Source organism: Patella vulgata, chromosome 4 (genome assembly GCF_932274485.2).
Source record: "Patella vulgata chromosome 4, xgPatVulg1.2, whole genome shotgun sequence".
Lineage (NCBI taxonomy): Eukaryota > Metazoa > Mollusca > Gastropoda > Patellidae > Patella > Patella vulgata.
In genome coordinates this window covers 60,232,803-60,246,782 of record NC_065882.2, presented here as the reverse complement: position 1 = coordinate 60,246,782, position 13,980 = coordinate 60,232,803, and the positions used below count along the sequence as shown (strand labels likewise).

The 13,980-nt window shown below is 36.8% G+C and overlaps 1 protein-coding gene across 1 annotated transcript; it reads left to right on the top strand.

The window, feature by feature from the left end:
- Positions 1–1,313: 1,313 nt before the first annotated feature.
- Positions 1,314–13,221, top strand: LOC126817963 (uncharacterized). Its single transcript, XM_050545136.2, has 11 exons — positions 1,314–1,485; positions 1,591–1,754; positions 2,052–2,142; positions 2,637–2,784; positions 2,877–3,128; positions 3,690–3,870; positions 4,964–5,223; positions 7,942–8,091; positions 8,804–8,882; positions 9,309–9,417; positions 12,639–13,221. The coding sequence occupies exons 1-11, from the start codon at positions 1,391–1,393 to the stop codon at positions 12,724–12,726; spliced, it is 1,617 nt and encodes a 538-aa protein (XP_050401093.2). The 5' UTR covers positions 1,314–1,390; the 3' UTR covers positions 12,727–13,221.
- Positions 13,222–13,980: the final 759 nt, after the last annotated feature.

Here is a 13,980-nt window from a genome sequence, read left to right as displayed (position 1 = left end):
CATGTTTAATTAGATCATAGCCAGTCCATGCCTTAACAGAAGTTTATACAGAGTTGAAAAGTCAATATCATATATTATCAAAAACAGCTGAGGTCATACAGTTCTAATCACCTAAATGACCGTTTAATTTGATAAAGTTATAGAGTGCTTTGTTATACTAGTAGATACCATTCCTCTATCTAAGATGAAGATATTTACTGGAATTTTACTTATATGCATCCAGTGTTAGGTTACATGGTAAAACATTTTATATTGTACAATATTGTACCACGAGTAATACATTGTTATTCATCAGATTTTATGGTTCCTTGCTTTAATTTCAGGGGCGCCCTTAAATTCACTCGATATGTGTAGATAATCGCTCATAAATTGTCCGAGATATTCAACTGTTGTTTTTGCCTTTTCTTCAGTGGGCTATGCTTATGGGTTTTGAACATGATCGTCTTCATATGGAGACTTCGTCGGTTCTGATTCGTCAATTGCCTGTTGATGTGGTAACGAAACCCAGTGGATGGATTTACGGACCTTTAAAAACTGGCTAGTATATATTATATAAATACTAGATTTTTATTGTTTGTGAATAATTATATCGGATTTTGAACTTTATTTTACAAAATAACTTATGCGAAATTAACACTAGAATAGAGTGGGGTTTAACGTATAGTGAACATACTACTTCAGTCATTTTAAGGATAACATATGGCAGTTTTTATTTGCGTGTGCCATGCTAGGAAATAGACTTTTGCCCATCTTTGATTTCCATCTGCCCAGGGTTATTTTACGTCACGCGAATGTATACACGAGTGGACCTTGGTATTTGGTCCTATCGTAACGACTGGGAAGGTTTTGCTTGTCAGCCCTACAGGTGCCAACCCGGGATTGAACAATTCCGAAGGTTCTTGTCGGCTCACACTGAGTGCTGTAACCCGGGACATTATAGTCGAGAGTCCAATGACCTGACTGACTACCTCTTCTTCAGGCGCGTGCCCAGTGGGTGGGGGTTTAAATGGGTAAAAACTACCCCCTGCTGGCGCAGAGCAATTTTTTTTTCTCATACATTCATCTCGAAAAACTAATGTGGGAAATATTGGCGCCGTTTTGGGGCACTCCACTGCAATTCTATACATTTTTGCACCTAAATGAGCAGAAATATTGTCTCAAAGCTTTGGATTTCATCCAATTCGCGGGTAGTTTCCCCCGCCCCCGACCTAATGCTAAACTTGACGTTTTCTCCATTTGGACCCCCCGCAGCTCAAATTCTTGGACACGCCCACGGGCTTGCACACAATTACCAAAGCTAGTTTAACGTTCGGGTGAAAGTATAAGGGTGGTTTTGCTTTATTTGATTAAATTTTTTGTTGTTAAAGATCAAAGTTTAAATGATAATCCTATGGTAAATATGGCAGACATGGATGTGACGCTTGGTAAACCGGAAGACTTCCCTTCGTACGGTTGGGATAATGAATATGGATTTTTTAAATGCAGGTGAGTTGTCGTTAATTTAGATTAAAAAGCAATCCGTAGAAATTTAATCTCTCCGTGCTTTTGTTGCAATGAAATATAGTTGTATACTGAATAACCATTTTTCAGTGTACCCGCCTTTGAATCGAGTAAATATCCAATCACCAATGGACAGTTCCTAGAGTTTGTAAAAAGTGGTGGTTATAACAAACGTGACTTGTGGACAGAAGATGGGTGGCAGTGGAGGGAATTTAAAAAGGCTAAACATCCACCTTTTTGGGTCTGTTCAGAAGGTATGGCTGCCATTTTACGAGTTAAACTGCATTGATCGATATCGAGGCAGGACTATATTAGCTGATGTTCTGTATGGTCCGGTTTTGGGGATCTCCGGAATTGCGATTAAGTATAATGTGTGTCATAGTTCTGTGGTTTATTTCTGTAAGTGTAGGGGGGGGGGGGAGCTGCCGTGCCTCTTGTTGCCAACGCATAGTTATATATTGATCTGTTCAGTATGGGATGTTTTATCTGAGATATGTTAGTTTTTTTGTCTATTTGAATATTGTGCATGTATATGACAAATTATTTGCTAGGTTGTAAGAGCAATTGTGGTGCCAATCTGTCTGTTTATTCTCACTGTAAACCGGCTTCAGGTGAAGACACCAGTATAAACTGTAGCTACAGGTAAGTATAAACTGCAGCATTGAAACAAAAAATCCCATTATTTAAAAGGCAATGTGGCAAATATTACATTAAGAAATGACACCAGAAGTTTAGTAAACATGTTTAGTAAACACGCAATGCAAAAATCTAACCTCAATGTACCATAACTCCTCAGTACTGAATATTGCTTATCTGGAAATCGAAACTGAGATTTTAAGTTATTGGCTGCTTTACAAGACAAAAATATAATCGCTTCAATATACTAAACGCACATGTTATCCATATCACAACAATGCTAGGCGATATTTGTGATTTTAGATTAAAAACATATCAGACATTCCCTTTGTCTCGAAACTTCGTCATCACGCTACAGATCGTGGATTTTAAGAAACAAAATAATCTTAGGGATTTGTTTGGGTTAGTCATAAGCTTGGGGCTAAATGTAGTACTTTGCCACATGACAGTGTTATGGAAGTCTTCTAAATTCAAATGCCACAGTTTTTATATTTCTTTAGGTATCGTGCTATGTTTGATGAATTAGATCTACCCATGGATTGGCCTGTTGAAGTAACATATCATGAAGCTAAGGCATACTGTGCATGGAAAGGTCCAGAATTTAGACTACCTGCTGAAGCTGAATGTCATGTGATGCGAGGTACTGAGGTGCGTATATATAAGTACACCATAAACTTACTAGGTATTATCGTTTTAAAAGAAGCTTCCATTTGGGGGATAATTCCCATTTTCATTTACAGAAACCAGTAACGGACGGTACATCATGTGATATAATTTATCAAGATACAATACCAGCTAATCTGAACATGCAGTATGGATCATCTACCCCTGTAAATCTCTATCCTGCTAATGATGTCGGTTTCTGTGATGTTTATGGTAACGTGGGGGAATGGCATGAAGATCATTTTAATGGATTGAATGGATTTACAACACACTATCTATATCATGACTATTCAACACCCTTGTGTGACGGCAAACATCGTGTGGTCCTGGTAAGTACAATACAAGAACAGCATATCGTAATTTGTACTTGAAGTTACCAAATGTCAGTTTATATGCTTTTAACAATAATATGTGGCTTTGCTTCATTAGTCCAATACAATTAGCATGGTAAAGAGATGTTTCTGATTTGCCATCTTCGTCTTGGTGTGGTTTCAACGTCCACTAAGAGGCGGGGTTAAAACAAAAAAAGACTTTGTAGTTCCGAAAAACCCACTCGATATCAGTTAAAGTGTGGAAAAATGTAGGTTTCCATAGGAGCAGCAAGTAAAAACGCTAAAGATTCTTCCATGGACTAGTTTGAGTCAACCGTAGTAGTCTAGACGTATGAAAACAATGGCTCATGATTGATTTCTAAATTTAACAATGGTTATTGAACAAACTGCAAAGTTATTATGAGCTACCTGTTTGGTACTGCATGTTTTATTTGAGAATTTGATCCAGCAGTAAATTATCTCTTTTGTTTTCATTTCATTTTCATTTTGTTTCAAATATCCAGTACCGTTATCAGCAATGGGATGACTGTGTTGTTTATGCATGAAAATGTATTTCAGAGTGGATCATGGTGCACGACTGGTGCAGCAGGTGGCAGATTTTTCCGAAACACTTTCCGGCCACACTTTTTAACGTTTTCAGGATTCCGTGTGTTACGGAACTTACACCAGACTGATAATATGAAGCTGCCTATACGTGTTATTAATAATAATATATTTGAACTTGATTTGGGTGAAACGAGTAAGTTATAGAAAATCTTTACATTATAATGACTTTAAAATATCGGATATATAAATAGTATTGCAATATTAGGTTCTTCTGAATCATTAAAACTAAATACCTTGTCCGATAGTTTCCGCTGGAAATATTCCGTCGTTTGGAATTATCGACCAACCAGAAATATCTTATAGGAGTTCCGCGGCTGATTTAGAGCTCTTGCCTTCAATTTTTCATTGAAAGACCTGATAAACGCGACGTTTTAATAAAGTTTCGAACCCTTAAATACTCGGGGATGCTCGATTTCCAGTCCGGGACGTCCCGAATGGACAGAATTGCAATCGAGTGACGCGGAAATCAGCCCAGCCCCAGTCATGTCAGTCACGACAATGGAGTTGGTATGTGTAGAATATGTTTCAGCTGCCATGGTTCATTGAGATATTTTGTTATTCGGTTACCATCCCAAATCCCTCTTTGCACTCGATTGTCACTATTTTTTTAGGATTGACACAATTCAATTCTGGAACGTTCAATCGAGTATCCCCTCACCCTGTTACTGTCTAGAAAACAACAAAACCCGGATTATAGCGGGAAGTTGATACAGTGCACAGGTTTATCCGAGCAGCAGGTGATCGCTACTAGGCATGAGTCCAAGACGCCCATCGCCAACGCCACCGGACGACTGGACGTTGTATTTCTTTGAGGCAGCAGGTGATGGCTACTAGGCAAAAAGCCCACCGCCAACGCCACCGGACGACTGGATGTTGTATTTCTTTGAAAACGTATCACGGAACTTCAGCTTGAAACTAGAATAAAGGCCTCTAAGAGCCATCCACACCTAAACACAGTTGATAATGCAAATGAAAATAGGTGGATAGTATTTTTGGGCGGTAACGCTTTGTGGAAGCGGGCGTTGAATAAAGCTATTTCACACACACTTTTTTTTGGCTAGTAGCCATCACCTGCTGCCTCAAAGAAATACAACGTCCAGTCGTCCGGTGACGTACTTGAATTCACGCCAGCTCTTTGTATAATGTTGATAAACAAAAAGCAAAACAAAACCATAAGAACGTGGTATTTAAATTAACAAATGATAAGATTTAACATATTTTTTCAGAGCCAGTCTTTCCTTTATATGGAGAAAATACTACGCTTATTCCTACGCTTTCAGCTAACTACCACTTTAACTATGATACCGAGGAATCATTGTACAGAAATTTACAAATAGAATTTGGAAGTCCTGAAAATATTGCGCATGCTGTTACGGAGCATTGTTTGGAATTGACAAAAAATCATAATATTTATCCCGACAAAGCAACAATATTGGGTTCTGGTATCGGGCATTTAGCATTTTTACTAAGTGAGAAGTACAACATCGTAAGTTGATATGGTTTCAGAGGCAGGGGTGAACGCAAATATTTATGGTTAGACAGAGAGAGGTTTAACGTCCACTCGAGACAAACTTGGTCATTTAGGGACTAACATACGGTTCAATTTTATTTAAATGATTCGCTTGCGCGTAGGTGTGTTTAGCAGTGGGAGGAAATCAGAGGACCCGGAGAAAACCCACGAGGTTGGACAGGCGACGCTACTCCTTGTCACGTTCAACCGGGGAATAGCAACCACGCCAGTTGCCTCAATGACAGACCTTATGATACAACGCGTACGCGTTAACCATTCGCCTCCTCCCCCCACATGTAGAATAAGAATTTTTCAAGTTTAGTATACGCATCTCAACGCCATATAGCTTACATGTATATAAGGGCGTCTCTCAGTGAAATATATCAAGGGAGCATTTTTGTTTGGTTAGGGTTCTCTCTTTTTTTATCATGAGGGTTGGGGAGCCACGTTGGTTCGCTAACTCGGGGGTCCCGTGTTCTATCCCTGCATTGGCCGGGAAAGTTCATCGGGATATTTTGGTGTGGGACAGAGGGTCTGGCAAGGTACATATTCTGTTTCAATGGCATTTAGTAATTGAACTAGAGTATACAGGTCACAATTCTATGGAATACAATTACTGCTTTTTACTGAGCGACGTTTCGACTAGGCTTCTCTAGTCATTATCAAGCTATGATAAAAAATGAAAATATGACAGGACAATATATACATGTACACCACAATGCTAAGTTAATGATGACAAACCAGGGATGTAACTTAATTACGTGTACCTAATGGTAATCTGATTTAATTGTACGCTAATAAGTAATAATACCAATTAACCTAAAAAATTGACTAATTGATTAATGGATAAGTTGTTGTGGAGTATACACAATGATTAGTGGGTTTTAATAATACAAACGTTGCAAGAAAATGAAAATTGATGAAATGTTATCAACGACCCCTTTCACTGAAATAAATACAAATGGTAAAAGGATAGATTGTTGTGGAGTATTTACAACGATTTGATGAGGTTTTGATAATGACAACATCCCACGAAGATGAGATTTGATTTGTGTTATGACCAAAATAATTGATATGTGGATGTTGATGCGAGTGATTACACTGATATACGAAAAACCCTTAGAACAATGACTGCACAAATGATCAATAGTCCCCTGAAGGCTGACAATTTAAAATATTGAGTGGTACTTCACTGGATGTTATGGTGATGTAGAAAAGCAGGGTTAGAAATATTGAGTGCATTAAATTACAATAACCGCAGGCCTGAAAAGCAGAAATGCCTGAAAAGCAAAAATAGTTGGGAATTATTAGTTGTCATTTTTGCATATTATGATGGTTATTACAAACTTAAAGTTGTTACTGGAATATTGATAAGTATTAAATATGATAAAAAAGAAAAAAGTAGAATTATGCTTAGCCTTGATTATGTGATAAGAATATCATACGCCCTGGGAAGGAACAATCCTTGATCTCTGTTCATCGTTGGTTTGTGTCGTCGTATATGAATGGCTTCATGTAATCGGCGCGCTCTCTTGTTGCTTATATTCTTGCATAGTGGTTTTACGTTGGACCATTGGACTCTGTGGCGAGGGTTGGAGTTCAAATGTTCAGCTACAGCTGAGTTGTTGGTTGCTGCTTTCGACTTGTGGTCATCTATCCTTTTATTTAATGGTCGCTTTGTCTCCCCGATGTATGCAATCCCACAATTGCATACTATTTGATAAACACATCCCTTTGGTTGTGGTGGTTGTGTAGGATTTTGTTTACCATTGGCTCTTAATATATCTTTAGTGCTGTAGCTTTTTGTGAAAGTTACATCTATTTCTGGTTGTTGCATTAGTAGCCGTTTGATTTGGTAGGAGACTTTGCCGTTGAAAGGAAGGAAGATTCTGACTGGGGCAGTCGGGGTTTTTGGTTTAGCTGCACTCGCCGACAGGGTCTTGTTGATGGTGTTTGTCACAAACTTCCCTAGAATTGTGACCTGTATATAAGGTACATATTATAGAACTAAAAACCGAGGTCCCGTGTACACATTGGCGTATTCGTAAAAGAACCCTTGACAGTTTGAATTCGAAATAAGGTTAGGCCGTAGCGTCGCTGTCCGGGCAAAATTTCCTCCATGAAACACTGCATTCTGTATTCCTTGTCTTCGTTAGCCCATTCGGAACAGAACAGTATGACGTTAAACCCCATTTCATCTCATTCCATACCGAGGGTTGGGTTTAGGGTTAACAATGGTTTTAAAGTTAATTTTTCTAAATCCAATGTGGTAAAATAATTTGCATTGGGTCATTATTCCTTTGAGTGTAAAGGGAGCCACGATGGCTATGTGGGTAAGACGCTGGCTTGCTAGCCTGGAGGTCGCGTGTTCGATCCCCACATTGGCCGATAAAGTTCATCGGGAAATTCCGACGTGGTTTTCGCTTGTCAGTGGTGCATGACGGAGGGCCTGACAAGAGCAGCTGTCTAGTCGTTCGGATAGGACCAAAAACCGAGGCCCAGTGTAGTACACATTGACGTGCACGTGAAAGATCCCTTGGCAGTTGGAATTCGATATAAGAGTAGGTCATAGTGCCGCTGCCCGGGAAAAATTTCTCTCATAGCACACTGTTTTTCCCTGTCGGAGCAGAACAGCAAGACTTTAAACCCCATCTCATTTCATTTTTTGAGTTTAAAAATTTCAATTACTTTCAGATTTTGGGTGTTGAAATATGTGCGCGAATGGTAGACGCTTCACTAACATTACAAGACCAGCGAAGTCTTTCGAAAACTGACCCCGATGGTCAAATACAAACATATCGCCTTCATTCTGATGTGGATACTAATAAAATAATTTTTAAGCAGGTAAAGTGCATTTCTTAATATTTTATTTATTTTTCCATATTGTAATTCTGCTTTAATAAAACTGTTACCTGTGACAGTGCGATAAAAACTAGTAGCAGATTTATTTACCGCCAACTACTAAAACTCACGAATTTCGGTAAATGTTTTGCCCGGCAGATATAAACGGTAAAGGATCTCTATTTCTTGTTTACAGACCGCACTTGCGATGTTAATGGCAATGTTTCAGTTCAAGTTCTCTAACTGTATTTTTATGACTGATGTTAGATCTCTTGAAACTATCAGATAGCTTTTTGGGGGAAAGCACTTAGTTTGAACATTCAACATTTAATGGCTCACATTCATTGGCTTATACTTCCATTTAGAATTTGATTCGTCTTAATTCTGTTTTTACTTGAAACTTCTTTTGTTCTATCTTCGCTGGGCAGTCATTGAGATATCTCGACCAACCATATTATTTGTGTTTCAACAGCAATTTGTGGTAGGTTGGAGAGATCTCCGACCTTTTAAATCAGGTTGACACAGTATCGACATCTGGAACATCAGCGGTTATAATTTACAGAAATCGAACAAGGGATGTATAACACTATTTATCAGTGGATAATAACGTCTTGATTTCAGTTTCGTTGTTGACAGCAGGAGTGTAGATGGGATCCGTCCTTAGATATTATTCTCTTTGACATCCCATAGTTGACAGGTAGATTTAATATTTCAGTTGACATGGATACCAAACGAAGTGGTTGCTTCTGATTTGGTTATTGTAACCCATCTGCACAGACTTCAAACCCCAAAAGGTAACAATTCTATCTCTGGTCAGTTGTTATAGTACATTTCACTATACAGTATTTCTATCATTGTATGGATTAACATTTTATATAACAACAAAGGTTCTTATGAGATCAAAAATCTTCTTTCGACTATACTTTAACTATAAAGCGTCTGTCTCTTGGAATGTTTAGGCAACATAGGTACCTCGCCTCCTTTATCCTAACCAGTTAGTACCTATTAGCATCAGTAATTATCTGCACCTATTTAACGGCAATGGCCTGAATCTCAGTAGCCGGAACATCAGTCTAGCACTCCTAGACACAGTACCGAGTGGGTAGACACTGCATCGATTCTAAAATCTGTGTCATTTGAATATCACATATTGACAAATATCTATTCAATTTTAATGTGAACTGTTAACTTTATTCTAATATAGCTTGCCTTTTTTATAGCCTGGTTGATAAAACTTTGGGAAATAACCAAACTAACAGGGTTAACCGTTATTGTATCCATTGACAATAACTGGACTGAAGACCAACTTCAGCCATATCTTTCTCATAAGTAAGTTAAGTCATAACTTTCATATTGATAATTTTACAACAATTCACACCAATGAAGAATCAAAGTTATTTGAGAGAAATCTAGTGACCGATTGCCAAGTAGTTCGAGATTCTAAATACATCCGCAATAGTGTGTGTTCCTTACTCTGTTGAATTTATTGTTCGACAATTTAACAAGAATATAACTGATAATAAAATAATAACAATAGTTTATTGAACTTGTATAGCTTCTATGTGGCACTTGTACAAAAATATATATGATTATGAGTACACAATGTAAAAGAATAAGATATAAAATCATAAAAGAATAAAATTAAACTATTTGGTAAAACAATATAATAGGATTTAAAAAAAAACCAGATAAAATATAATAGAAAATCATAACAAATTAAAATTAAACTATGTGGTAAAACAGATATATAGCAGTGTACAGGTAAAATATAAACCATTAAAATAATTAGTAAAAGAGATAATTACGTGAAGGCTTTTTGGAACAATTCTGTTTTTAGGTTCTTTTTAAAAACAGCGTGATTGACACACCTTTCCAGATTTCAATGAACTATTGACAATGGAGGTAATAATAGGAGAAATCGACGATGAGCATGATTTTAATAACCATGTAGGAAGTGGGTCATGGTCACAGGATTTATTTGCAGATTTTCCAATAATTTTGGAAATTTCAGTCTCTGATGTTAGCTCAAACTCAGTTAACACAGGTCCTGTGTATAATTCACTGTCATGGGGAGTTGCTGTGTCAGAATCCTCAAGATGAAATCTAATATAAGTTACCTTTTCACAAAAGAACGACGAAAATTGTTTTGCTGGATATGAAAAGTCATCATTTGAGGGTAGGGGACACTCTTCCTTTGATTTAGAAATACTGTCAATTATTTTAAAGATTTGCTTGGGATTTCCCTTGTTCGTCTCAATTTTATTTTTAAAATAAGATATTTTAGCTTGTTTTATCAGTTTATTTGTTTCAGTCCATTGGTGGTTATATATCTCCCTGTGGATTTCCAAGTTGGTTTTCCTCCATCAACAGTTCGTTTTTCCTGTTTTGAAATTAAAATCTCAGTTATTTAGTCGAATAGTTAGAGTTTTTTTTATTTTAAAGGCGCGTGATCGCTGAAAAGTTTGCTCAGGGCAGAATCGTAAAGAGATACTTGTGTTTGAATTTTATGTGAATTTACAATCTGGGTTGGTAAATTTAATGACAGAATGTCTTGTTTGAATCGATTTACGTCAATGTCTTGAGTTTTACGAAAATAATGGTTTCTTTAACAGCCCTGGGCTTTGCCAATGACAAGGATCCGAAAATACTATAATGATCGGAGATTGAATGATCAAGGACTTTATGGCTGCGGAGAAGATCATCATTAAATCTGGTGATAAGTATATCAAGTGTATGTCACTTCTGTTGTGTCGGTACCTTAATGTGTTGTTGAAGATTACATGAATTCAGAAGATCGCAGAATTGGTTGGATTTTAAGTCCTTGGATTTGTTTAAATGGAGGTTGAAATCCCCAACAATCAACAGTCGTCCTTTTGACGTCTGCAAGTCATGCAGAAATTCCGAGATCTCAGTTAGGAAAGTGTCAGTTGTTACCTTGTTTTTGGTAGATAGGGGAGGCCGGTATATACTGATCAGATGAATCACGTCGCTACCTATTGTACGCGTGTCTTGAAGCACTTCAAAACTCGTGAAGTTGACACTATTGACAGCTTTAACCCCGATGGACTTCTTGTGCAAAATGGCAATTCCGCCGCCTCGTCGATTCTCACGGTTAAGGACAGAGGAATAGTTTTCTGGAGTAAGTTCATTCAGATAAACCGCATCTGTGGATTTTATCCAGGTTTCAGTAATAATGAAAATGTCAAGGTCATAATCAGTTATATATTCACATAATTCAACAGTTTTATTTCTTGCTGCACGGACATTTAATAAGCAAAACTTAATGAGTCAGCGTGGTTAACAGTGGAGATTTGTATTAAATTATCCTGATTTGATCCCTGTGGAATGACTTTTTTTTATCAAATGTCTGTCTTTGTGATAATTGCACATTTATAGGTTGACTGTAATTGTCATTATTATTAATCACATTTGATTTCCTTTTCCTTCTTAATGGTTTGTGTCTCACAATTAATTTTGGGATTGAGTTTAAAAACTGTTTACTTGACTGAAAAGGGTTACGGTCTCTTAACTCCAATAATTGATCTCTGCTGTATCTGACTGAACTGTCTCTTGAGTAGATAACAAACCGTAATCTCTCAACCCTCCGTGTTTCGAGATAAGACATGAGCCCATTACCTATAAAGTTGCAGCTCCGGGAGCGATTCACACCCGGCATTTTTAAACAATTGACAATAGTTTTAATCAAAACAACGATTGATTATTGTTATTTATAATATTTCTACAACACCCAACTACAATTAAGCATATAATCCTACCTGAAACGGGTACAAATCGTCGTTTTTAAAATCGAGGCGTTAAGCCGTTACTAAGACCGCCATCTTTTTAAACGATACGCTGTCATCATGAAGGCGGGGCTAAATATAAGGCTTTTATAACAGCCAATCAAAAGGACAATCGAAAGCACAGTAACTATGAATGGATTTCGATGGCGGTGAAAATGTCAGACAAAAACAACGCTTCATTAATTTAAACGCGAATATTTGGAGTTAGGCGACAGTTGTGCCAATCCATTGGCCTCTGTAAGTTTAATTAATCATAATATCATAAACTTATCTATTTTAAAGATGTTACATGCATTAATAAAGAAATTGAGTTTGCCACTTGCAACTAAAGGCATCCAATCGTAGCTAAAAACAAACACATCAGTATATCTCAACGTTTTTAGCTACGTTCTCGTAGCTATCTCTTGAGTTGATAATCACACACATAATTCTAATCACTAAACTAGTCAGGAGATTAATAATAAAAACAGATCTCGCCCACATATAAAACTTCATGCCTCAGTAATCCTTCAAGAGTTATATGTAATTTTAGATGCAAATAACTTCCGAATTATGTGTTTTTCTTTTAAAAGAAACTTCTTTACAGATGCACATTACCTTTATCTATCACTGTATCCAAAAATCATAGTTTAAAAAATCCATAATACACACAAAATATCATAAAAAAACAGTAGAGCCATAGAGGAGCAACCACACATGCTTAACTCAACTCAACTAAAATTGATGTCATTTGTTTTTTATCTGTAGGTTTCGTTGTGTTGGAAGTGAAGTAATCCGGTATATATGTGAAGGTTCGGATAATAAAGCTACTGTAACATCCTGGAAACGTATTTAATTACTCTGTAATATCCCATGAAATATTTAGGGTTACACAAATATTTCTTAAGGCATCGCTGAAGAAAAGTTTTACCTTTCGGTTGGGTTTAGAATAAGCTTTATCAAATATATATTATTATTGTAATCAAATGATCGTAAAATTACAGGTTGGGGTTTCATCCCTATTGTTGTTTTTAACAGTGTAACTAATAAAACCTAAAATTTCCACCCCATATGAACAAGCCATTCGGCTTGCTTAAAAACTTTGTCTATGAAGAACATCTTATTTTAAATGTCCTGCTTTTGAACATAATACTGAATTTCCTTTCTTCAATATATACATCATTCTCTGGAGTGGTTGACCTTGACAGTGGTGCAGGAAGGATGGTCCCAACAGAGAATGATTTAAAAGAAGAATTACTGCATTTAGAATCTGCCATATATTATTAGTGTCTACATAATGCTTAGTTTGTTATTTATATGTTTATTTAAGAAGTAAATATTTTCTCTTGTTCCTTGCTATGTTGTTATTTCTCCTAACATACGGACAGATAATTAGCAGAAATGAAAAATAATAAAAAAATTTCCTCTATTTCTGATTATTTTTCTTTTTAATGTTTTTTTGGAAAATCAAAGAAGCTCCTGGTGAACTTCTCAGTCAAAACCCAGGTCTACGCAGAGACCTGCTAGAGTGGTTAGTGAGTGGTTAGGTGTATTGATTTAAGAAAAGTTAACATGTTGTGACTAAAATCGAAGGTCTAAATGCACAGCTTTCACAATTTACCTAAAGTCGTACATTGTGGAAATATTTTAAAAGCCAAATTTTAGTATTAGACTCATAAGAGGACTGAACGTACATAATTCCTGAAAGTCAAATAATTCTAAAATGTAAACATATAATCATAATCATGGAGTATTAATCACAAATCTCTCAACTAGGATTATGCCATGCAATATAGCCAGAGAGAGAGAAATGAGTTTAACTCCACTCGACACAAACGAGGTCATTTCAGGGTTAACACATGGTTCAATTTTATTTGAATAATTTGCTTGAGCATAGGGGTCTTTAGCAGTGGGAGGAAACTGGAGGACCCAGAGAAAACCCATGAGGTTGGACAGGCGATCCTACTCCTTGTCACGTACAACCGGGGAATCGAAACCAAACTAGTTGACTCAACCACAGTGCTTACCATCCCCTACACCCCCCTCATGCAATATAATGGCATTACATGTAATTATTTCTTCAAGAATATCAAATTTAACAGCACCCAGT

Excerpts from the sequence above, each read along its gene's own strand:
- LOC126817963 (XM_050545136.2), top strand. The coding sequence starts at position 1,391 with ATGGTAAATATGGCAGACATGGATGTGACGCTTGGTAAACCGGAAGAC. Across the intron at positions 3,871-4,963 it reads ACTTGATTTGGGTGAAACGA|AGCCAGTCTTTCCTTTATAT; the intron begins GTAAGTTATAGA and ends ATATTTTTTCAG. Across the intron at positions 5,224-7,941 it reads TAAGTGAGAAGTACAACATC|ATTTTGGGTGTTGAAATATG; the intron begins GTAAGTTGATAT and ends AATTACTTTCAG.